Genomic DNA, 25742 nt, shown 5'->3' with positions numbered 1-25742 from the left:
ATACTGCGTGGGAAGTTAAGGACCCGGTTTGCCATTCGTACTGCATTTGCTACATTTTTCATCTAGGGCATCAAGAGCACGTGCACAAGCACCATTACAAAACGCCCCTTTTTTATTTATACTTTCTCTGCCCTAATCACAAAAACTAGTTCAGGACTTTCTTCATACCCTTTCAAACTCGGTTCAATATATATGCTCCGAATATAGCATCATTGCTTCTACGGTTGGTATCATGGCTATGCGTGCACCGCATTTTATTTATTTCATCCAAGCGACAAGCGTGATATGGCGTCTTGTTGGGGAGCGGTGGGGCTGTGACGTGCATGAAGACGCGTCAATTTGAGTGCCAGAATTGGCCCTTTCGACGTAGGCCACAAGCTTTTCCATACTCGGGAAGTGCTTCTATGAAAACTAATGTGCTAAAAGAAGGCTTCCTAATCCCAAGAACCATCTTAAAGACTAATTTTGCGACATCCTACAACAACCTTGCATCACATATTATTTATTTAATCAAAATCACAAGCGCGAAGTTTTGTCTTCCGTCTCTAGGGAAAAAGACGGTGTTCCTCCGTCTACTGTTTCTTGGGAGGCTTCCAGTTGAGGTTGAAATTTTTGGCCATGCGCTGCCATTCCTTGTAGTAGTCCGGGTCAAGCTTTCCGCAGTCGTGTTCGGCCCACTTGGTCACCGTCATGTTCAACGAACTCTCGATCATGAACGCCTGCGGATGTCAAGATACTATACGTCTGATCTATACTCATTGGTTGAATGAGAACAGAAGTGTGCCCCTCTTGAATGTCTGGCCTCGAGAACGCGCTCGTTGTCTTTCGTCGTGCTTTGGAAGCGCGTGCGCACTCAAGGCTCACAAGACAACGAACCGTTATCGAAGGTACAGAACCGGGAGCGGGACAACTGAAGGTCCTGCTTGCCGTTCTCGTTCTGTCATCGGCCATAACTTCGAACACACTTCAAACTAATAGGGAGAAAAAACGGTTTCGCGATTTTCAGAAGGTCAAGAAGCAGGAGGAAAATAATAGGCAGTGTTTATATAGGGGAAGGGGGGAGGGGGGTGAATGTCTGAAGGATGAACCTACACGAGTCAGAAGTGACAAGTATAAGCGAGATAGTTTCTATACACCTTTCCAAGAAACACTCGACCCCAGGGACAGCAAACCGTTTTCGAGCCCAGTCACTGGGTTTGAGGCTGGACTCTCACCGGCTTACTGCTAACCATAACCGAGTGAGCTGTGATTTCGATAGGCGCAGCTTGCGTAGTTTCAAACACTGCTGGCGGCTAAAATTTCGTCTTTTACCGCTGCATTTTGTGTTTCATGGTGCTAGTATTTTCCCGAGTTCATTGAGAAAGCATTGTATCACATTTGAAAAAAAAAAAAAATAAAAAAACCTATAGACTGTCTTTAGGTACGCGTGCGACAGAACGAATGCGACTGGTATGTATCGTTCTAGTTTTTTGTTGTTTTTATTACGATAAGTTTGCCGGCGCCGCCCGATTTGCCGTATGTCAAACGACAAAGCGCTCAGCTGTCGAAAATAATTTGCAACAGAAGATAGCCGAAAGACACGCATATTTCACTCGCACAAATAACGTGTTTGCCGATGGACAGGACACGGCCATGCAATTTAGCAAGTGTTAACATTCGAACAATATGTTTACGTACCACACTATGCAGCGTTATCTAAAAAGGAATTTATTTGAGAAAGATCTCAAATAAAACAGTCACAGTCGACGAGAGTCACATCTTGACGATCGGACGGAACCAAGATGACTTGGTTTTGGGGCACGTTTCGGAAAGAGCTTCCTTTTTTCATAACAGCACCAAGGCAAAGGAACGAACGCGACTGACCCGTTTCCCACCACAACCCCGCGGACAACTATCTTTGGAGTTGACTGAGGACTCTAAGCGGATCATCCCTTTGAGGGGGGAGAACAATCTTCGCAAAATCGCGTCAAAGGCCATTCGACGTCCTTCACCTCAAGCAGATATGCTTGAATGGCAGGAACTTATCAGCCTTATTTCTCACAGTGGAAGATAACACAAAAAGGGTACGCAGCACGCATAAAAAAATTAAGTGGAAACTTCCAAGAGGGGCATGAAAACGTCGAATGCAAAACCGCAAAAACGTAGGTAGAGAACCGCGCTGAGCGGGTCTTTACAGTCCAAGAGAGTGGCAGAAATTTTCTAGCTCATAGAGGGCACGAGAATCGCACCAGTCTCATCAGCATCAGCAACATGGCGGCGGCCTAGGAGCGTTTTTTGGAAAGGTGTATAGCAGAGGTGAAGTTAAGCGCATCTGTGTCTCTTTTAAGTCAAGAAACTGCGTCGTTGACAGCTGTAAGCTTTGGTTTTGTAACGCTTACGGCTCCTGCTGTTACTACTATTAGCTGCAACTACATCGTAAAGAATGTTCGAAGGAAAATATTATGTTTTAATTAAAAAAAAATTACGCACTGACGAACAATTTCTCTCCTCCAAATTATAGCGGTTGTGGCTTGGACAAGATATCGAAGCTTCCGAACTTAGCGCTAATAATTAATACGTTCTAACTTATAAGCGATATATCCTTTTTTTTTTTTTTGGACATTGAGATTTGTTCCTCGGTATCAGATGCCATAAATCAACGTCTTTTAGCGGGCTTTGTTGTCCGCTATCATGAAAGATACCTGTATATTGTATATTGGCGACGTGAGCGATCGAAAGCGTCGCTGCGGTCGGCCCACCACAATTGGCGGAATGCTGACTCTGACGTCAGCAAAGGATGTCTCATCGACGGAAATAAGAGGAATGTAAGAACTTCAATTTTGACGGCGTTGGCAGTGTTGCTTTGAGAGCGCTATGATTCCAGACTTCCACCATGCCCACTACGAACACCATCGAACTTGTTGTTCGCGAGGTAATGACGTCACGAAAGGCAACCGAACGAGGGCGCCACCGAAACATCTCGCCAATAATAGCTTGCTCTTGACTCAGATAACTGTAACTAAGGGAGCTGACAACAGGTTGTCCCAACCGCTAGGCTACATTGGGCTGAAGCTGAGTGTTTCAAATGCGTAGTTTTTTTGTTTTTTTTTTCTAAGATAAACATAATATATGTTTTGAGAAGCACACGGATCTTTTTTTTTTTTTTTTTGCAGCTTCTGTCCCTTAAAAGTTAAGCGGTGGATATTTTTGTACAATAAATGAAAATTAGTCCCAATCCCTAGGTTTATAGACATAGTTCGTGTCTGGAAGCCCCTTTTTCTCGTCCTCTATGTACATTATCTAATATTTTCAAGAATTACGTTAAAAAAAGGCTGTGTCTGGGAAAACTTTTTATAAACAGACTTTGACATGGAGGGTTGTCACATATGTACGTCACCGTATAAGATTCAGAAAATATGTACAGCTCACAAAAAGTCACTCACAACAGTTCGCCCTAATTTGTTTGTTTTTAACTGTGATAGTTTCAGTGACATCTTGGCGTTGTGTGACGCAACAAAAATTATGTGAACGCATACTTTCTGTCTAAGCCGAGCAGATTATGGAAGAAATTGATGTCTGAACAGCGTCACCTCGCCAAACAAGCGTGTCGAAGGTTCGCTCGCAATTCTCACAAGCGCCGTGAAATGGCGCAGCACGTCTAGAATAGTAGGAGACCTACAAGAGTAACTCGAGCTCGAGAAACCGTCGTTATTCGCAAGCATATTAGGAAGTTTCCGTAGATCGTTTTCGCTGTCCCGCAACGCTCTCCGCAACCCACTACGGTAACCGGAACTCTACAGCCAAGGCCATCGGCGCGCAGGCGCCCTAGCAGCTTCTTCGTTGCAGAGGGCTTAGCGGAGGAGAAACGCGGTCTACGAAAACTCCCTATTAGGGAGTTTTCGTAGACCGCGTTGCCCCCTCCGCTAAGCCTTCCGCAACGAAGCAGCCGCTACTGCACCTGCGAGCCGATGGCTTTGGCTGTAGAGTTCTGGCTAGCGTATCTGGGTGCGGAGAGCGTTGCGGGACAGCGGAAACGATCTACGAAAACTCCCTATTATCACGGCCACACGGCTCGCGGTACCGCTCCTGAGCTAAGTCGGCTAAACCGACAATGCCCCTGAAGGGAGATAAGCAAAACCCGAAAACTTTTGCCACCTTTACTAGCCTTGTTCACACACCTTTCTCATCTTCTACCATGGCTGAACAGAAAACTTTCTCGTGGTTTTGTTTCATTTTTTCGTTCAAATTCAATCTGCAGGAAGCGAGAAATGTTTATGACTCTCTAGCTCAGGCTAAAGAATATGGTACACTGCGCTGAACAACAACCTGTCCGCAAACGTTTCACAAGCCCTTAAGGCGCTACCACACTTGTTATACATTATATAACAAACAACCTGCAAACATTGTCTCAGGCATGTTTTTTCTTCCTTGTATAACTGTCCTGTCACATGTCGTGCAAATCTGTCTGCAGAAATGCTCGGAGCATGCATGTGTATGAAGCAAACATGCGACCGACATCATTGAGGCGCGTCCGCGTGCATTTCTCTCATCATGACTGAAGCAGACACCGTGCCTTTTGTATTATGTATGGGCTGGCTTTAAAACACTCACCAAGACTTAAAGGAAGCGGCAAATGGGAATGTGCCTAGCCGTCTCGACATCATGAAGATTATTAAGCACACATATGACAGGAGCAGAAATAAGGTTCGACATAACTGACCATAGATCCTTCACCGACGCGCTTTGGGACCAGTTCGACTGTCCTGTTGTACTCGTACCACTCGGCGTCCACACCATGAGAAGCCATCATGCCGTGAAATGTGGCACCTCCGGGCTGGAACCTTTTCTCCTGAAACAAAGAACGTGAAAGTCCCACCACAATTTTCACTTGAGTGATTCCATAGAGAGATCCTTTCGGCTCTAAGTCTCACCCGACGCCATGTTGATGAACTTTCGCGCTAAGTATCTCTGTGCGCAGAGGCGATGTTTTTCGCTCTAGTTCTTTCGTGTCCTGATCGACTACGCCAGGCAGAATAGTCGGGAACGTATAAAAGGGCAACGCTGGTGCCCGATTTTTATAGATGCAGGTATTTATTCGGACCTAAGACAAGCAGGCGACCGAGAAGTCGACCTGTCGGAGGTCAAAATGGCCGCAGGGGATGCCGCGGGGGCCACTCAAAAAAAAAAAAAAAAAATTCTAAGGAAGCCTGGATTTGGCGGCTGAAATACGTCCCCGGTGATACTTACTGAGCTCTGTCGTCGACGGAGTCACTCTCTGTGCTTGAGAGTTTCAGCAACAACGCTTATAACTAATCCTCTGTATGCAAACCATTATGAAAAGTAGCGAATGCTGCTCATCCACATGGCCTAACGCGAATAACCGAAAGTGAAACCACGTTTCTAAAACTTCCCTAGAGCGGAATTTACGAATGAACGTGGGGAAACTACTCAGCTCCCTATTGCCAACTAAAATCCAACCTGGAAAATCTTGTACTCAGTTCTCCCCCTAATATGAGAGTGTGTGGAAGCTATACTTGCTTGCCAGATCAATCGACAGACTCTTCTTTCTGCAGTCAAGCTCTCTGCGCGTGGATATAGCCGAGAACGAGGTCACGTTAAAGATAGACGTTTGACTGGTCCAAGGAGCACGAAGCTTCCACGTCACTGTCACCTTAGGGGTTAATGAAGTATAGATGGAGCATTTCATTGCCTTTTTTAGCCTAATACGCTTCCAGACATGCAATACACGTCAGATCAACAGTGCAGATTTCGTTGAAGCCTTTGGCCCCTAACTCTCCTCTGACTTGGAACGTCGACAAAGATGTGGTCATTGGAGTCAGCTTTGTCTACCGAGGAAGCAGGCTTGCAGCCGCCCTACAGCCGTTGAACGGCGTTTGATTGCGTGCTTAGATCGCTGCCCAACTCCAATAAACAGCAAGAAACATGGCAGTCATACGTTATTTAACTGACGCTATTTAGTCACTGAGAGCATGGCAACGGCAGGGCGGTCCTTTAGGTGTTTTGCCTTGAGCTCTGTATTTCTACATTAAATATGGCTTCGACATCTCGTTCGCCTCGAGCACACACCACAGCAGTTAACTCGGGAAGCTGAAAACGACGCCGTGCCGCTCTCATCCTGCGACTTGTTGAGAGTTGGCTATAGAGTTATTGCAATAAACGCTGGAGGTTCAGGTGTCGCTCGTGTGCTGTTGCATTCTGAAGCCGACTACAAACAATCTAAATCTGACTTCCGGTAATCCATTCCTATTGGAAAACGCGCATGCGTTTTCTCTTCGCGCTCGATTCTAAGAGCAAACTTTGCTTAGTGCTACCAGAGAATAAAAAGTTTGGAACGTTTTACAATCGGATCTACAAAAATATGTGTCACTTAGAGTGTTTTTTTTTTTTGGAATTCGTGGCCTTGAACACTGCGCTAAAATAGCCCAATGCACGTGTATAAGACGTGTTAACGTTGCGGACTGCTATTATAGGGCACGCACTTAGTGAATCAAATTGACAAAATACCAAAAGGGTGCTAATATATGCCAAATCAAACAATCAAAACAGACGACAAGAACACAGCATGGAGTTATGAAACTAAGAATACTTACTGAGTTAGTAACAAACTGTGCATTAATAACGAACTGCGTTTCCGTCATCTGAATGGTACAACAGCTTGAATAAACCCTACGCACTTTGTATTGACTCTTTAAAGGACCAATGCAACAATATTTGTACTTTGCGCAAATACCGCTTAAAACGGATCCCTAACGTTAATGACCTATGAAACACGCGTTCGTTTTTAACCCCACGCAATAGAAGTTCCAGAAAACAATTTAAGAAAAACGAGCAGCGTTCACCCCCTCAACTCGCAGCCAGAACAAGCGGCCACGTGATCTGGAGCCGATTATATGCCGCCAGTGTTGATCATAGCCACGCGCTGGGGTTGGCAAAGCGCAGGACACGCGCTGAGTTCCAGGCATTGTTATGGCTCGGCTGTTGTCGTCGTTGCAGCGATTGGACACGGGTCAAAACCCGAATGCTTCTCGAGCTAGCAATTGTCACGAGCCCAAGTCGAGTGCCCACGCAATGCTCGGGTCCAATCTATGAACCGCATTCAAATATCGTCACTTGGGTGTACTGGGACCCCCGAGTTACGTCATCAAATTTTGCAAAGGAGAGATTGAATGAAAAGGATCGCTTTTGTCCTTGAAATTACACCGCAACAAAGGAGTTTCTTGGCCAATGGCGTTGCGTGTGAGTATCCTTGAGTCCCAGGTGTGCCAGTAAGCTCGTGTATAGAGAGATACATTCCAATTGAATATCGTTGCACAGCTCCTTTAAGAGCGCAGCTCTAAAGGCTCGTTCACACTCTTGCAACCGAGTACGACCGAGAGAGACAAGAGCGGTTTTTAATCCTCTTACGACGTCTTAGGACCAGCTCCGCAGCAGCGCACCCGGTCCTAAGACGTCGCAAAAGGCTTAAAAACCGGTTCTGTCTCTCTCGGTCTTACTCGGTTGCAAGAGTGTGAACGAGCCTTGAGGCGCCCGTTTGCGGGCTGAGCGGCGTCGGCGTAACCGCGCGCTACTTTATGGGACGTGTGACGTCACACGTGACGTTACGAGGATTACCCTCGTGAGGGTAACCCTAACCAGGGTTATCCTCACGAGGTTTACTCTCGTGAGGGTAACTCCCGTGAGGGTGACGTGATCCCCGTGATCATTACCCTCACGAGGGCTACCCTCACGGAGGTTACGTTACACTCACGGGGTTACATAACGCTCATGGGGATGAGGGTGACCCCATGAGAGTAACCCTCAAGGGGGTTGCCTTTATGAGGGTAACCCACATGAAGGTTACCCTCACCCCCGTGAGGGTAACCCTCATGAAGGTCACCTCCACGGGGGCTACCCTCGTAAGGATAATCCCCGTGAGGGTTGCCCTCGTTATTCCCGGGAGTGTTCACGAGGGTAGCGGCAAAACGTTACCCTCGTGACGCCGTGTGTGACGTCAATATGAGAAACACGTAACGTGTGACGTCACACTTGACGTCACGTGACGTCCCCGCATTTAACATTGTCAATATTCCCGCTAAATTTAGCAGGGAAGGAGGAGACGCATACCTTCCCCTCCTCCTCCTCAAGAGCTGCGCTCCAATTTGGCGTTGCGGAGAATTGTAAACGTCTTTCATGTTTTAGAGCGCAGCTCTTAGGCGCCCGTTTCCGGCTTGAGTGGCGTCGCCGTCGCCGTCGGCGTAACCGCGCGGTGAATGATGGGTAAATTTCTCCTCTAAATTGAGCGGAAAATTTTTCCCGCTAAATTTAGCGGAAAGTTTTCCCCGCTAATTCTAGCGGGAAATTTTCCCCGCTAAATCTAGCGGAAAATTTTCGCCGCTAAATCTAGAGGAAAATTTTTCCCACTAAATCCAGCGGGAAGTTCTCCCCGCTAAATCTAGCGGAAAAGTTTCCCCGCTAAATTTAGCAGAAAATTTTTCCCGCTAAATCTAGCGGAAAATTTTCCCCCACTAAATTTATCGAAAAATTTTTCTCGCTATACTTAGCGGAAACTTTTCCTCGCTAAATTTAGCGGGGAATATTTCTCCGCTATAGACCATTCCATTTAGCTCTCTCTGGGCGGCACCATTTTGTTCGACAGCAGCGCCCTCTCTATACATCAGGGAAATTCAGCGGGTTCGGCGGGGTAAAACGGGAGAGAGGGCACGCGCCTGACTCCGCTAGCAGACGACAAAACGGGAGTTTGCCATTCTCCATCTTTGGGCTGTATCGGCGGGCTGTACTGAACATCGAACTCTCGCTCGTGGCTGCCGTTGTGGAGTGGTTCGCGTTCTTAGAATAGTTATGGCTACTCCAAAATCAGCCTAGAGCTCTCTGTTGTTCTGCTTCGGTAAATGATCAACTGACATATTTTTTTTCCGTTACTTAAATAGCAGTTGAGTCAGCCGACAGTACTACCCTCAACTACTGCGTGTATTGCGGCAGGAGAGCACGTTTTTATTTATTATTTTAGACACCCACTCATGGTCGCTTAAGGCCTACACCAGTACGAACTCTGTATAGTAAAAAAGGTACAGCCACCGGATTCACTTTTCGCTGGAGAGACCGGCCAGTCTAACACAGTTTTCCCTATTGTTTTTTATTTGCACGCAGATAACAGCGCAATTGGATTCTGTTAGTATTTTTATCTAGCATAGTAATACACGATAACTGGCATACCAAAATCTGCGCATATGCGCTTGAAATTTCTATAATGACGTGATTTTAAACAGAGTTTGTATGCCAGCCGGTGGCTAGGTACTGCCCACTCGGCGGAGCAGACGACATGCGGGTGAGAGGGGGAAGGCATTTTTTTTTCTCTTTTTACCCTCTCTGCTATGACCCTAATGAAACGGTCTATATCTAGCGAAGAAAATTTTCCCCGCTACGTCTAGCGGGAAATTTTTCCCGCTAAATTTAGCAGGGAAATTTTCCCCTAAATGGGAGGCGAGCAGGAGAGGAGGAGGGGCACAGCCTCCTCTCCGTACCTTCCCCTCCTCCTCCTCAAGGGCTGCGCTCTAAATCGGCGTTACAGGGAGTTGTAAACGGCTTTCATTTTTTTGCTAGAATTGATAGCTTGTACTGACATCACGCTGTACAATATAGACCTGGGCCTCAATTTTCGCTAACTCAAACATCGCTCAGTAATAAAAAAAAACATTAACTAAACAAATTACACTTTTATAATGTAAACAAAGCTACATAGTACCCGTCACAAATAAAGAAACTACGCTGATTTCTATTATTCCCTGGCAAAGAGAAAGAATATCACGTACGTTTTCCCATAAGAATACAGAGGAAAACTGGAAAAGTAGACTGTTTGCTGTCTGCTTTAATTTGCAACCGGAAGTCCCGTAGACACTAGCGCCAGCTGAGCATTTAGCGTTTATTGTAGTAACTCTATGGAGTTGGCCAGCCATTAAACACCTGCTCCGCGAACCAACTGCACTCGCTCGCACTCGTCGCGTGTCCTCGCAAGGAAAAGAAAAGAAAGAGCGACCAGGCGACGTTTTAAAAGGACACGACTGCCCTTGCCACGATAGTGAATAGTGAGCCTCAGCGTTGGTTGTGTTTCTCGTAAAATTAAACGCTGCCCATAACCATCTAATCGACAAATAAAAAGCATCCGCAATTGTTGTTTTTATTAATGCGAAAGCATTAACTGTCCCATGGAGCGAAAAACGGCACCTAAATACCCATTGGCTGAGTGAAACGGCATCTAAATTCCCGTTTTGGCTGAGAAAAACTGCACGTAAAATCACATTGGCTTAGCAAGACGACACATGAATTCCCATTGGCTCCAAAGCCAATGCGCCTCAGAAAAAATATTAAACACAAATAAACGCACAGCAACGCAGATGCCTCGTCAAGGAAGCCGGCAGGGCGCTCAAGGTCAAAGCGGACGCGCCTCAGAAATAAAACACAAAGAAAAGCACAGCAACGCGGATGCCTCGTCAAGGAAGCCGGCAGGGCGCTCAAGGTCAAAGCGGACGCGCCTCAGAAATAAAGCACAAAGAAAAGCCCAGCAACGCAGATGCCTCGTCAAGGAAGCCGGCAGGGCGCTCAAGGTCAAAGCGGACGCGCCTCAGAAATAAAGCACAAAGAAAAGCCCAGCAACGCAGATGCCTCGTCAAGGAAGCCGGCAGGGCGCTCAAGGTCAAAGCGGACGCGCCTCAGAAATAAAGCACAAAGAAAAGCCCAGCAACGCGGATGCCTCGTCAAGGAAGCCGGCAGGGCGCTCAGGGTCAAAGCGGACGCGCCTCAGAAATAAAACACAAAGAATAGCACAGCAACGCGGATGCATCGTCAAGGAAGCCGGCAGGGCGCTCAAGGTCAAAGCGGACGCGCCTCAGAAATAAAGCACAAAGAAAAGCCCAGCAACGCAGATGCCTCGTCAAGGAAGCCGGCAGGGCGCTCAAGGTCAAAGCGGACGCGCCTCAGAAATAAAGCACAAAGAAAAGCCCAGCAACGCGGATGCATCGTCAAGGAAGCCGGCAGGGCGCTCAAGGTCAAAGCGGACGTGCCTCAGAAATAAAACACAAAGAAAAGCACAGCAACGCGGATGCCTCGTCAAGGAAGCCGGCAGGGCGCTCAAGGTCAAAGCGGACGCGCCTCAGAAATAAAGCACAAAGAAAAGCCCAGCAACGCAGATGCCTCGTCAAGGAAGCCGGCAGGGCGCTCAAGGTCAAAGCGGACGTGCCTCAGAAATAAAACACAAAGAAAAGCACAGCAACGCGGATGCCTCGTCAAGGAAGCCGGCAGGGCGCTCAAGGTCAAAGCGGACGCGCCTCAGAAATAAAGCACAAAGAAAAGCCCAGCAACGCAGATGCCTCGTCAAGGAAGCCGGCAGGGCGCTCAAGGTCAAAGCGGACGCGCCTCAGAAATAAAGCACAAAGAAAAGCCCAGCAACGAGATGCCTCGTCAAGGAAGCCGGCAGGGCGCTCAAGGTCAAAGCGGACGCGCCTCAGAAATAAAGCACAAAGAAAAGCCCAGCAACGCGGATGCCTCGTCAAGGAAGCCGGCAGGGCGCTCAGGGTCAAAGCGGACGCGCCTCAGAAATAAAACACAAAGAATAGCACAGCAACGCGGATGCATCGTCAAGGAAGCCGGCAGGGCGCTCAAGGTCAAAGCGGACGCGCCTCAGAAATAAAGCACAAAGAAAAGCCCAGCAACGCAGATGCCTCGTCAAGGAAGCCGGCAGGGCGCTCAAGGTCAAAGCGGACGCGCCTCAGAAATAAAGCACAAAGAAAAGCCCAGCAACGCGGATACCTCGTCAAGGAAGCCGGCAGGGCGCTCAAGGTCAAAGCGGACGTGCCTCAGAAATAAAGCACAAAGAAAAGCCCAGCAACGCAGATGCCTCGTCAAGGAAGCCGGCAGGGCGCTCAAGGTCAAAGCGGACGCGCCTCAGAAATAAAGCACAAAGAAAAGCCCAGCAACGCAGATGCCTCGTCAAGGAAGCCGGCAGGGCGCTCAGGGTCAAAGCGGACGCGCCTCAGAAATAAAACACAAAGAAAAGCACAGCAACGCGGATGCATCGTCAAGGAAGCCGGCAGGGCGCTCAAGGTCAAAGCGGACGCGCCTCAGAAATAAAGCACAAAGAAAAGCCCAGCAACGCAGATGCCTCGTCAAGGAAGCCGGCAGGGCGCTCAGGGTCAAAGCGGACGCGCCTCAGAAATAAAACACAAAGAAAAGCACAGCAACGCGGATGCATCGTCAAGGAAGCCGGCAGGGCGCTCAAGGTCAAAGCGGACGCGCCTCAGAAATAAAGCACAAAGAAAAGTCCAGCAACGCAGATGCCTCGTCAAGGAAGCCGGCAGGGCGCTCAAGGTCAAAGCGGACGCGCCTCAGAAATAAAGCACAAAGAAAAGCCCAGCAACGCAGATGCCTCGTCAAGGAAGCCGGCAGGGCGCTCAAGGTCAAAGCGGACGCGCCTCAGAAATAAAGCACAAAGAAAAGCCCAGCAACGCAGATGCCTCGTCAAGGAAGCCGGCAGGGCGCTCAGGGTCAAAGCGGACGCGCCTCAGAAATAAAACACAAAGAAAAGCACAGCAACGCGGATGCATCGTCAAGGAAGCCGGCAGGGCGCTCAAGGTCAAAGCGGACGCGCCTCAGAAATAAAGCACAAAGAAAAGCCCAGCAACGCAGATGCCTCGTCAAGGAAGCCGGCAGGGCGCTCAGGGTCAAAGCGGACGCGCCTCAGAAATAAAACACAAAGAAAAGCACAGCAACGCGGATGCATCGTCAAGGAAGCCGGCAGGGCGCTCAAGGTCAAAGCGGACGCGCCTCAGAAATAAAGCACAAAGAAAAGTCCAGCAACGCAGATGCCTCGTCAAGGAAGCCGGCAGGGCGCTCAAGGTCAAAGCGGACGCGCCTCAGAAATAAAGCACAAAGAAAAGCCCAGCAACGCAGATGCCTCGTCAAGGAAGCCGGCAGGGCGCTCAAGGTCAAAGCGGACGCGCCTCAGAAATAAAGCACAAAGAAAAGCCCAGCAACGCAGATGCCTCGTCAAAGAAGCCGGCAGGGCGCTCAGGGTCAAAGCGGACGCGCCTCAGAAATAAAACACAAAGAAAAGCACAGCAACGCGGATGCATCGTCAAGGAAGCCGGCAGGGCGCTCAAGGTCAAAGCGGACGCGCCTCAGAAATAAAGCACAAAGAAAAGCCCAGCAACGCAGATGCCTCGTCAAGGAAGCCGGCAGGGCGCTCAGGGTCAAAGCGGACGCGCCTCAGAAATAAAACACAAAGAAAAGCACAGCAACGCGGATGCATCGTCAAGGAAGCCGGCAGGGCGCTCAAGGTCAAAGCGGACGCGCCTCAGAAATAAAGCACAAAGAAAAGCCCAGCAACGCAGATGCCTCGTCAAGGAAGCCGGCAGGGCGCTCAAGGTCAAAGCGGACGCGCCTCAGAAATAAAGCACAAAGAAAAGCCCAGCAACGCAGATGCCTCGTCAAGGAAGCCGGCAGGGCGCTCAAGGTCAAAGCGGACGCGCCTCAGAAATAAAGCACAAAGAAAAGCCCAGCAACGCGGATGCATCGTCAAGGAAGCCGGCAGGGCGCTCAAGGTCAAAGCGGACGCGCCTCAGAAATAAAGCACAAAGAAAAGCCCAGCAACGCAGATGCCTCGTCAAGGAAGCCGGCAGGGCGCTCAGGGTCAAAGCGGACGCGCCTCAGAAATAAAACACAAAGAAAAGCACAGCAACGCGGATGCATCGTCAAGGAAGCCGGCAGGGCGCTCAAGGTCAAAGCGGACGCGCCTCAGAAATAAAGCACAAAGAAAAGCCCAGCAACGCAGATGCCTCGTCAAGGAAGCCGGCAGGGCGCTCAGGGTCAAAGCGGACGCGCCTCAGAAATAAAACACAAAGAAAAGCACAGCAACGCGGATGCATCGTCAAGGAAGCCGGCAGGGCGCTCAAGGTCAAAGCGGACGCGCCTCAGAAATAAAGCACAAAGAAAAGTCCAGCAACGCAGATGCCTCGTCAAGGAAGCCGGCAGGGCGCTCAAGGTCAAAGCGGACGCGCTTCAGAAATAAAACGCAAAGAAAAGCACAGCAACGCGGATGCATCGTCAAGGAAGCCGTGGAGCCGGCGGGGGTGCCGCACCCGCGCAGTGGAGGAGCGTGATGACACCCCCGGACCGCCGTGTGAAAAAGGAAGATGTTTAGCGCTGCTTGTAGGAACGCGCTGCGTGTAGGAATGCGACAGCATTCCTACGGGTAAGCAGCATTAAGTGTCTTCGTTTAATTGTTTTATTAGCTTACTTACACCGAGTTTGTATTCAGTGGAGATCAGTCCCATGAACTCACTCATGCTGTTTCCTGTGGAAGAGATAAATATGCAAAGTCAGGAGTCACTTACAATAGTCCAGTTTGGCTCATCTCGCCATCAGAAGTACGACAAGCTTTAAAAGAAAAAAAAGGTTCCTAAGAGCGTTTTATAACCTTTTTTACGCCAAGCCTACAGTTTCACAAAAGCACAACTTGTACAGAACCATGTGAGAAGAAACTAATATATATGCTTTAAAATACCGCCACTCAGGGACAAAACCAGCCGGTCGAGACGACTGGTCAGGGCTTACCTATTTATTTCTTTAATCACATTCGATGACGAGAGATAATTAAAAATATTTGACAATTCATCAGAGGCAGGGCCTTCCAATTACTCAAAAATGCGATAATGCATAAAAAAGTTTTAATGAGCACCTAAGCATTAAACGTACGTTTAATTTAGACTAAGAAAAATCTAGCATTAACGAGTAATTGCGTGGAGTGAAGCAACCCACGTGATTTAGTGACTCTCAAACATCTCGTTCTGCTCCGCTAGATTTCTGGTTTTAATTGGACCTTGCTTTTCTTGGCAAATACTCGGCTCTACTAAAGCACAAATTGATATGTGCATTTAAGCCACATTCTAATGCTTCGCGCAGAGCTAAAATAAATATTGGGGTTTCAGACGTCACAAATTCCGCTCGTTATATGTCGTTTTTTCGTAGAAAAGGTATCAACAGCAGTCTATTATTTATCTAAAGAGAATTATCGGACACGTGTACGGTTTCACTCAGGATGCATGCCACACAGCACTTTGTTACTCGATATTTCTTAACAGAAATTACTGTTAAAATTGAATGGAATAGAGCTGCGCGAACAACAAACATTTAGGGCCTCTTGCTCGTAGGTGCTGCTGACCAAAGCATTTTAAAAGGTGACCAATTATAGATTTTTGATGCAAGTTGCTAACTGGCCGAAAATGTGAAAATGAAATTTTTTTCTTAAAGAAAGTACAGCTTTATTCGTGATTAAATATACATATACCTACAATAATTACGTCACTTGTACTACATCTGTGATGAATTATTGATATAATTGCTTTTCTATAAATCGATTCTCGTGCCCTCGGGGCACATCGCGAAATGCCACAAATAAAATTGAGATTACCATTTTAAAAAGAAACGTTTGAAAGGAATTACGTTTCGTTTCCAGGCGAGTGCACATTCCTAAGTTGACAACGCAGGACCTGGTGATCCCCGAGCATTTAATCATCGCTTCGCAGCCAATGAAATATAGGCGTTAGCTGATGAGAACGCCAAAGAACCAATCGGGAAGCGTGAAGCTTGAACATAATAGTCCATTTCCTGCGTTCCTTCAGCTGTCGGTCACCATAGAAGCAACTGTTGTGTAATTATATTCGTTAAAAAAAATTTGCTTGGATCGGATTACGTATCCGTCTCCGTTTTTTGCTTAGTTATCATTGTCTTCTTAACCACTTGTACAGATGTGTCATAGAGGGCCATATCAAGACTTGGTCAAGTAAGGTCCCCCCCCCCCCCCGATATATAGCAATGATATATATATATATATATATATATATATATATATATGGTCCTATTTCCCAATTATTGATATGACCATGTATGTCCTTTCTGTACGAGTATGCCCTGTCCTGTGCACCGTCCCCATATTCCACCTAGTAGAGGACACGCTGTCTTTCTTACTGTGGTAAAAAGGAGGCCTGAAGGTGTGATCTGCCACAGACCAACGTGGTCGAAAGATGGTTACATTGACGAGCGCCTTTCCGAGGTTTGCGGACGAACAGGTCAGAAGGGTGAAGATGGAAGAATCCTGAAAACGATTTAAAGTATAGATTAACTGAATCAAAGTAGCGATGTGGGCGAGTTGGTTCATGCTTAGAAATAATGGAAACAGCGCGCAAACGACAAGGACGGGAGGAAAAGGAGTACACAGGACGAGCGCTCGTCCTGTGTACTCCTTTTCCTCCCGTCCTTGTCGTTTGCGCGCTGTTTCCATTATTTCTAAATATAGATTAACGACAACGTATTATGCAAACCATGACGCTGTTTTGCCTTAGGCGTCATTGCGTACACTTATTCGGGTAGCACATGAAGTGGTGACACTATTACTATGATTTATCTAAACGCAGTTTAATACAATATTGACTTAAGGTCATTTATTTTTCGAATTAACGTTCGAGGGCATTTCACTGGCCCACATTTTTCAATTCATATACTATTCTTCCAAAAATATATCTTCCTCGTGACTTACTCTTCTGTCGTAGGTTACAATGACGGTTTTCCTTCATAATTTTGCACGAAAGTACATGCAGAGTCAGACTTCGAACGTATACGTATCCCGTCATACATTCAAAGCACAACCAGTCTCATACATCTTTTTTTTTAAGTATATGGTAAGCTTCACATGATAACCACTTTCGCAGAGCTATACTTAGGGACACGCGTGTCTATCATTCGCCTTCTTGGGGTTCTCGATCAATCTGTGAATTTATAAGACCTGCACGGGTCGTCCTTCAAAAAACGCTGGTGGAATGGCTCAAGATAACTCATAAGAGCAAAGTTAGCACAAGTGAAACTATCCCACCGTCGACAAGACCGGGCAACAATGCACTCAACGAATTTTGCTACAGCAGAGTCTTAATTTGTCTCGAAGTAACGCTTTCTATTTAGACTACACAAATCTAAATTTAGCCCTTTTCAAACTGTAAAAATGCGCCGTTTTTTGCCCACATGAACATTTTTCTCGACTTAACATTCGTTGGTGCGGAACAAAAATATGCATAAATCTGTTCCCTTTCACACAGCTGGACCATTTTTTCTAAGCTTATCTACGGCGATCAAGACAAACAACACGCGACTCTCGTCCACGAGGGTAGAGCCTCGAAACCGTGAGCACGTGCACTATCTCCGCACACAAAGAGAAGAAGCGTGAAAAGATGAGTGTGATCGCATATCCAGAGACGTTTTGCTCAGGCAAATACGATTAGCAGACAAAACTGCTTGGCATTTATGATCTGAACCACAAGAGCCGTAGTTATCTAGAACAGTGACAGCATGTGTCGTCCTGCTCAATCATGGCCCAGTGCTCGTTCTGTTTCCGTGTCCAATTGTTCAACTAGAGCTCGCTCAATGCTCAAGCGCTTACTATATTTCGCACAAATCTGCATGCTCGATCTTTCAAAGGTAATTGCACTCTTTAAAAAAAATGTATAGGAAATTCCGGGTTAGATGGACGATTAGTAAATATATCCGACACTTCTCAACAAACTTTTACATCGCGAACACGGTGCTTCTAACGTACGATAAATCAGGCTTGAAGCCACATGTTTTTAATAACCAAGACAACAATCTAAAAAATATAACCGTATGAGCCTAGTTATTTGCGAACTTGCTGATGATCGATGTGCCGCGTCTTTAGAAAAACCTTCATCGTTGTCAGCCTAGTATTAGAGTAGTTATGATACAAGTCGCCCTCGCGCTCGTCACTATATATGAGGGCAACGGTAGTTAAAGGAATGTAATTATAGTCATTATAAAATGATAATTATTATTTCCAAGTAGACAACTATGAAAAGCTCGACGTCTACTTACACTGTGATCAAAGGACACCGAGCTGACGGCCACAAAGTTGGCCAGGTCGTATTTGTAAGGCACGTAGTTTCCGTGCCAGGCCACCACATCAAAAGGAGAATGGTCCTGTGGCAATCGAAAATTTGTTTAGCGTGCAAGCAAGGTACAGCGTGTATTTCAATCAACCTTGCTACGGAGTTATTTTCGACAAACCCAACCGTACCGATGCATTTCTCTTGACAATTTGATTTCAGTGAAACATCATTCAGTACATGTACGTCTACCGAGACCTATTGGCATTCCCATAATTATTATTACCAAAATGACGCACTTTGTAAAAAAAAAAAAAGAAAAAAAAAAAGCTGACCGGCTTTTAGACACCAAGCGCGATATTCCGCATTCTCAGCTATTTGAGCACAGAACTGACATTTCGAAAACAAAATATTGCTTAATCCTGGTTCTCCTTATTTTGCTCGTTTCAATTTCTTCGTGCGCTCCGAATACAAGTAGACCAGACATTTCAGGACGTACAAAACCTCCATACATATGGTACAAATTCCCCATATTGTGAGGGTGTTCAAGGATAACACCTACGTCGATGAACAGTGTTGATTATTTTCCCATGAATCCCATTTTTTTATTATGTCGGTGTCGCTCAAATCATAGGAAAGCGAAGATTGTCATCTTCAGAGGAATTGGAAGGTGTTAATTCTATGTTTCTTAAATATTAAAGTTGACTTTTTTCTTGATTTAAATAAATCGTTCGAATAGTCTTTCCAAAATATTGATCTGCTTTCAAACTGGAAGGTAGGAAAGTTAATACCTATTTCCAAGGCAGGTGATAAATTTTCTCCTTATAATCATCGCCTGATCTTAATGCCCAGCGTCTCCTGCAAGCTTCTCGAGCATGTTATTGCCTCTCACCATGACAGTTCTTTTAAACATTTTATCCAGTTCAAAATGGTTTTTAAAAACATTTTTTACGTGAAACACAGCTCGTATCATTCATCCATGATCTTCACCGCATTCTATACCATCGATCCCATAAAAACTGTCTTTTCCTTTTCTTTTCTTTTTTTTTGTTAAAGCATTTGATTTGATAAATTATTTCACAAACTTCTCCTTCACAAACGTTCACGGCTTAACATAGACGCTTACGCTCTTGCATCATGTTCATATTTTTTATCCCATCGGTCCCAATTTGTTCTGTCAATTTTGTAACTTTTCTCTCTCTTGCTTCCCAAAATATTATGCCGGGGGCCATTTTTTTATCTATATTAAAGACCTGTTAACAAATATATTCTCATCTATATGTCTGTTCGCTGACGATTGTGTTATTCATCGTGAGACGCAAGATCATCATAATATAGATATGCTCCAGTCCGACATCAAGGCTCAAGGATGTATCCCGGTGGTGCGACCTGCGGTCTATGAATCTCACTATTAACAAATGCTAGGACATACGAGTGTTTCGCCAGTCTCACGACAGCCATTATTCCTCTGCGAAGCCGATCTAGAGTTGGTGGCTTCGTACAAATATCTCGAAATGCACAAAACGTCTAACCTTGAATGAAACACCTATATACAGTGCATAACCGCTAATGCTAATTGTTTGTTGGGTTACATCAAACAAATTATTTACTTGAGACCTGTTTCACTCAAGTTAATCATTTATAAAACCTTAATTTCGTCCAATCTTAGAATATGCATGCTCTGTCTGGGATCCCGGAATCTCAATTTTGCATCGGAGGCCATCGAAAAGAGGTCTGCTCGTTTTATCTTCACTTTCGTCCTTCCGCCGGAAGGTTGCTCGCCGTTCTTTACTTTATAAAATTTATTTGTATAACTTCATTCCGCGCGACCAATTGATCCGCTCTCCCCCCTGTTTATGTTTCCTCACGCCTCGATCATTAGGACAAGGTCGGCGTCCCAAGTCCGATAACGACAACCTTTCATTCATCTTTGGTCCCCCGTAGTACCGTACATCCCAAAACTGAAACCACCTTTCCGGGACTATTGCTACCCTCTGTAAATCCATCGGGCGCTAAAGGGAACGATAAATTAAAATAAATTAATTTATTTTGAGGACAAAACGTGCAGGCCCGGGTCGGACTTATTCAGCGATTGCTCTTGGGAAAATCCAAGGACAGACGCGAACGCTCCAGCGGGTAAGAAGTAGAAATGAATATAAAATAATTAAGGACGATGTTGATGATCATCATTTTTATATTGGGCGTCTCAACTCGTATTTAGAGAGAGACTACTCCAGTCGGTAGCAAAGTACGAACGGTTTTTTCTTCTTTTCGCGATATCTGCGTACGGTCAAGCCTTCTCACGTCACGGGCGGCTCGAGTCATCCGATCTCCGGATGCCGCGGCGGTGGGACGGCGGCATTACGTGACCGCCCGCGTGGCACCGTAGGAGTTCCACAAAGCGGTGGCAGGTTGCTGGTATTATAAACAACAATCGTGATAAAGATAAAGTGAGCGTTGTCCATGGGCACCCTCACCATAGGAAGACTACGAAAATCGGCTGTACAGCATGTGTCAAATCAAACTGTATTACTTACTAAGTATTTTTTATATAAAAAGTGCATTCGAAGAATAACACTGCGATAGTTATTGATGAGAGACATCAAGAGTAACTGTTACTGCGGTAGCCATTCCTCTATGACTGCACGAATTCGCTGTGTATGCAATGCCTTCATAAGTCAAATTCCCCATACGCGCGAGCACCCTTCAAGAAAAACTCGTTCAAGGTGCACTCGTCTATCGCATCACTAGCAGCTTACCAGGATGGTCTGGAAGAACAGGCCCTGGTATTTGTTGACGAGGGTGAAATTGCTCACTTCCCGATCTTCGAACCAGGCTGTCGGTGTCTTGAAATCTCTCGGGTTGGCCAGTCCGTTGGCTCCTGCAACACCGGTATATTGTCCGTGAAACGACACGTGCCAAAAAGGCAAAAAAAAATGCAAAGAAAAAGAAACAACAACGTACACTTGGTCGAACACAAAAAGCCCGTTTTATAAAAATTTAGCTGCAACAAAATTACCAGTTTCGCTAGGTAATCGCCGAGACTACACGCGTCAAGGACAAAAGCACCGTCGGCACTAGAGAAAAGCTCCTGAAGCTACGTCCTTTGCAAGGAAAGTCCACTTTTAATGCCCCGTTTTCCCCTCCGGTTTGCGAACCCCAGCCAGTAAATATTTGAACAATAAATTAGCTTTTTGAGATTCTTCTGACGAAGCTCGTCAGGCCACTTTTAGAAACGTTTGAAATTTTCTTTTGTGGTTTCTTAAAATCTAATCGAAATGCGGTTGCTTTCGCGAGTAATGGGAAGAAGGTAGACCCGAACTCTGAATGGTAGCTATATTTCCTTTACAACCTCAAAAGAACAAAAACATACACCAGAAATAAGTGGACCTAACCGCACGCAGACGCGAACACACTAGCCTGCCCTAAGACACGCGCAACACGCATAAGCGGGACGTTCGTAGAATGTACTAGAAATTGCGAGTGGGGCCACCGGAGTGCTCTTTTGGTCCCTCCGCGTGTGGAAGAAAACGGCTAATCCAATCCACTTCGCTCGTAGCGCCCGAGAGGGCGCTATGAGCGTAGTGGTTCGGATTAGCCGCTTTTTATGAAAAACGCGTTTCACTCCAACGCCAAGCTCGACCGGCACACTGGTCAATGTCATGGAAACGATAGAACGCCGGACTATATTTTTAGAGTGCAGCTCTTAGGCGCCCGTTTCCGGCTTGAGCGGCGTCGCAGTCGCCGTCGGCGTCGGCGTAACCGCGCGGTGCACTATCGGTAAATTTTCCCACTACATCTAGCGGAAAAATTTCCCCGCTAAATTTAGCGGAAAAATTTCTCCGCTAAAATTAGCGGAAAAATTTCTCCGCTAAATCCCCCGCTAAATCTAGCGGAAAAATTTCCTCGCTAAATTTAGCGGAAAAATTTTTCCCTAAATCTAGCGGGAAAATTTCCCCGCTAAATTGAGCGGAAAACTGTTCACGCTAAACCTAGCGGAAAAATTTCCCCGCTAAATCTAGCGGAAAAATTTTCCCGCTAAATCTAGCTCTGGGAGTCGTGACGTGGGGGGTCACGTGACCCCCAGCCGAGGCCGCGTGACCCCCCACGTGACCTTGGGGAGAGGGTCACGTGACCTTGGGGGTCAAGTGACTTCGGGAGGAGGGGGGGGTCACGGGACCCCCAAGGTAACCTGACCACCACACCCCCCGGTCACGTGACCCCCCCCAGAACACGTGACCTTCAGTACCCTTCCCTCCTCTCCTCAAGAGCTGCGCTCTAATTCGGCGTTACAGGGAGTTGTAAATGGCTTTCATTTTTTTTTTATAAAACCTAGACGTCAGGCGTCAAGTACATAAAGTCACCGCCACTCGACTTGTCGTCACGACGCCATGCGACATCAGGACGTCGCCTTGACGTTAACGTCGTTATCGACGTTGACAGCGTGCGTTACGCAACATCATGACTGCGTTCTGATATCATATCGCGTTGACAACTACGACGATGTCAACGTTGACGTTGATGACGACGACGACAACGTCACGGGACGTCAAGATGACGGCATCCTTGTCAATGCAACGTCATAAGGACGCTTGGTGTCAGTTTGTTGACGTCATTGTCGACATGACGCAACTCGACGTCACGAAGACGTCCGACAGCTTCACGACGTCGACGTCATCGTCGAAGACGTTACACGACGTCAAGACTTCGTCGTGACTGCTCGTCGACATTGATGCTGGCGAAGGCGACGATGTTACACGCCGTCAAGGCTTCGTCGTGGCATCGACGTTCACGATGACGTCAGGATGACGTTAACGTGGCGTCATACCAATGTTTGGCGTTGCGCGGGGAGTCGACGTCAACGTCGGCATCGACGACCACGTCCACGTCGTCCTCAATGTGGTGCGCGACGTCATGACCACGTTACAACGGCGACTTGATGTCGCGTGCTGGCGTCGTCCTCAACGTGACGCGATGTCAGGACCGCGTCACAATGGCAACTTGATGTCGCGTAACGGCGTCGTCCTCAACGCGACGTCACGACCGCGTCACAACGGCGACTTGATGTCGCCAAACGACGTCGTCCTCGACGTGACGCGATGTCACGACGGCCTTACGACAACATCTTGGCGTCGCGTAACATCGTCGACAATGACGTCGTGGCGTCGTCGTGTCGTGGTGCTTTGACTTTACCTCTGACATCAAAATTATAAAAAAGCACAATGTAACACCTAAAGGGCTATATTGCCCATATAACCTTGACCTGTGTCGTCGCTCGCTTCTATCGCAGTGAAGGTGGCGCTGCGATCAAAGTGGCTTGGTTCCACCTGATCGCTTTCTACATTTTAAGGTGCAACTAAAAGCATGAGCGGAGCCTATAGGGAGTATTCACTGGCGGCCATATTTGTGGGCGCGAATTCTGGGTGCGTGCTGATGGCGAGCTTCCACAGTTCTTTTGCGACGTGCATGCCGCACCATCGAGAGTGCCGGTCTTAGCAGCCTATTGATGTGAGCTCGTTCTGAGCATGCGCTCTAAATATCGCCCTCAAATATGGCGTCCAGTGAATACCTCCTATAGCTCGTCACACTCGTACCAGTACACTCTAACGTTGGCACAAACCCACGCAGTGCGCACACCAACAGGTGATATCTACACACACTTGCACACACACACACACACACATCTGCGAACGGGTCGGTGCGTAAACTGGAACGGTTCTCACCCTCACGTACACAAAAAAAAACAAAAAAAAACTTTCATCCTTTCCACTCTGGCAAAGAACGAAGACCAGCGAAGCTGTACTATGGTGGGAATGAACTAATGGCCTGCCGCAAGTCGGCAAGCCAGAGTGGAAAGGCTCAAAAGGTCGCCGCTACCTATGAGCGACAGTGGCAACCAGACAACCGGCAAGCCGGTTGTCTGTTTTTCGCCGTCGCTCATAGATGGCGGTAGCTGTCCAGAGTTCTTCGTCATCTGATCATTTGAGGACGGACACAATCCTGGGGAAACCCTTAAGAGCTCCGCTGTAAAAAGTTAATCCACACGCACGCTGAGTCCTAGCACAAGCAAAGACCGTTCTAAGTAAGATTTGTCCAGTCGTTCTGCCTATACAGCTGAGCGAACGGGTCTGGCAATGCCGCAGAAACAGACCTCGCAATGATCAAAGGGAACATTGACACCAGCAATCGTCCGACCGGCCTTTTTCCGCGCCATGAGCTAAGCTTGTCTCTCGGTTTGTGGGTATTCCAGCGGAAATTTGAAGCCCCGTGTGGCGATCCAGATAAAGACATGAAGATGAATATCCGCTTGACTTAGAGTACAGCCGTTTTCTAACCGAACTGCTTTCTCTTTGTCTTTCAATTTCGGTCAAAACACGAATAAAACCTACGGCTGGTGAAACTGGTCAAACTCTATATTATCTATGCTACAGGCAGGTGCAATGTCGAAGATACAAGTATCTTCGATACTATCTTTTGATACATTTTGTGCATCGGTATTAAGTGTCGCTTGCCAGGAATGAAAGTGTCGGTGTATCGGTATCGAAAATACATTTTTAGTGCATCGTGTACTTTCACAATACTCAATACTAAAAAAAAAGATATGTGTTGCAGATTTTGAAGTTGCTGTGAGTCAAACGTTAGGCTAGAGGCGCAGGCTAAGGCGGACGCATACTGAAAAACCGGATTGGAAGGGGTTATAGCACTTCAAAGGAAAGGGGGGGGGGGGGGGGGTATTTTCAGGCGGGTCCTGGTTATGCCGCATGCACCGACTAGCTCTCCCTCTGTTGCTCTGTTGTAAAACACACACACATACACACAAAAAAAAACACAGTAGCATGCAAATCGCAGATTGGGGGGAGATAAAGGAACGGAGAAAGGGGGGAACGGGGCAACACTCTCTCCCTGTTGTAACATCTGCCGCCGCGCATGCTTGCGAAAGCTAACGCGTCATTTTTTTATTATTATTATTATTTTCGCGGCTGTATCTATGGCTCATCTTTTTTCGCGTAGAAAGAGGGGAAAGCAAAAGACTGGCTGGTGTGGCATAGGAATCTCGCCGTCGCTTGGGGCTTGCAAAACTAAGTGACATGATATTTGTTTTTAGAGCGCAGCTCTTAGGGGCCCGTTTCCAGCCTGAGTGGCGTCGGCGTCGGCGTCGGCGTAACCGGGGGGGGGGGGGGGTCACGTGACCCCCCCCCCCCCCCCCCCCGAGATCACGTGACCCCCCCGGCGTCACGTGGCTACCCGCAGGTGACGTGACCCCCCTCAGTACCCTTCCGTACTCCTCCTCAAGAGCTGCGCTCCGATTCGGCGTTACAGGGATTTGTAAACGGCTTTCATTTTTATTGTCTTTTTCCATTGAGAAAGTAATCGAATATTAACACTTGGTGGCGTGATGTCGACAGCCCTGATTTTTTGCCAGTATTCACAGTAATTGAGCGTCCCAGAACGTTGCCAGGGAGAGTCGTGCGTGGAGTCCACGTCCGTCATGCCGAAAGAAGAGTGGCCCCTTTACCCCGAGTGTTGTGACCCGTGCCCCAGCTCGTAATTCACAATGGTCATTTACTTGACGAGTCTGATGGTTGTCTCGACATTTTTTTTCTCAATGGTTAAGTGTTCAGAGACCGGATTACACGAAGAACACTAGTTTAAAAAATTCGCTGCGCTGCTTATGGAAGTGATTGTTTAAATGTCACCCTGGGTTCAGACCAATGCTAAAGTTCTAACGAAACCAGCTGCGCCGACACTCGAGCCTAAAGAAATCTGTGTGGCCGTATTTGTTTAAAGGGACACTGACAGGGTATT

The 25742-nt window shown here is 47.1% G+C and overlaps 1 protein-coding gene across 1 annotated transcript in view; it reads right to left on the bottom strand.

Annotated features, from left to right (window-relative positions):
- Positions 1-525: 525 nt before the first annotated feature.
- The window catches only part of LOC8026619 (homogentisate 1,2-dioxygenase), a 42796-nt gene continuing 17579 nt past the window's right edge, over positions 526-25742 (bottom strand). Inside the window, exons 10-15 of the mRNA XM_040206944.3 lie at positions 20696-20817; positions 17926-18030; positions 16018-16144; positions 14292-14344; positions 4700-4828; positions 526-719 (exon numbers count right to left, since the gene is read on the bottom strand). Coding sequence (XP_040062878.3) covers positions 573-719; positions 4700-4828; positions 14292-14344; positions 16018-16144; positions 17926-18030; positions 20696-20817 — 683 coding nt within the window. The 3' untranslated portion in view covers positions 526-572. The remainder of the gene's footprint in view (positions 720-4699; positions 4829-14291; positions 14345-16017; positions 16145-17925; positions 18031-20695; positions 20818-25742) is intronic.

This window comes from Ixodes scapularis, unplaced genomic scaffold (genome assembly GCF_016920785.2).
Source record: "Ixodes scapularis isolate PalLabHiFi unplaced genomic scaffold, ASM1692078v2 PGA_scaffold2__306_contigs__length_199485367, whole genome shotgun sequence".
NCBI lineage: Eukaryota > Metazoa > Arthropoda > Arachnida > Ixodida > Ixodidae > Ixodes > Ixodes scapularis.
Note: the sequence above shows the minus strand (reverse complement) of the source record. Positions and strands in the feature narration are given on the sequence as shown.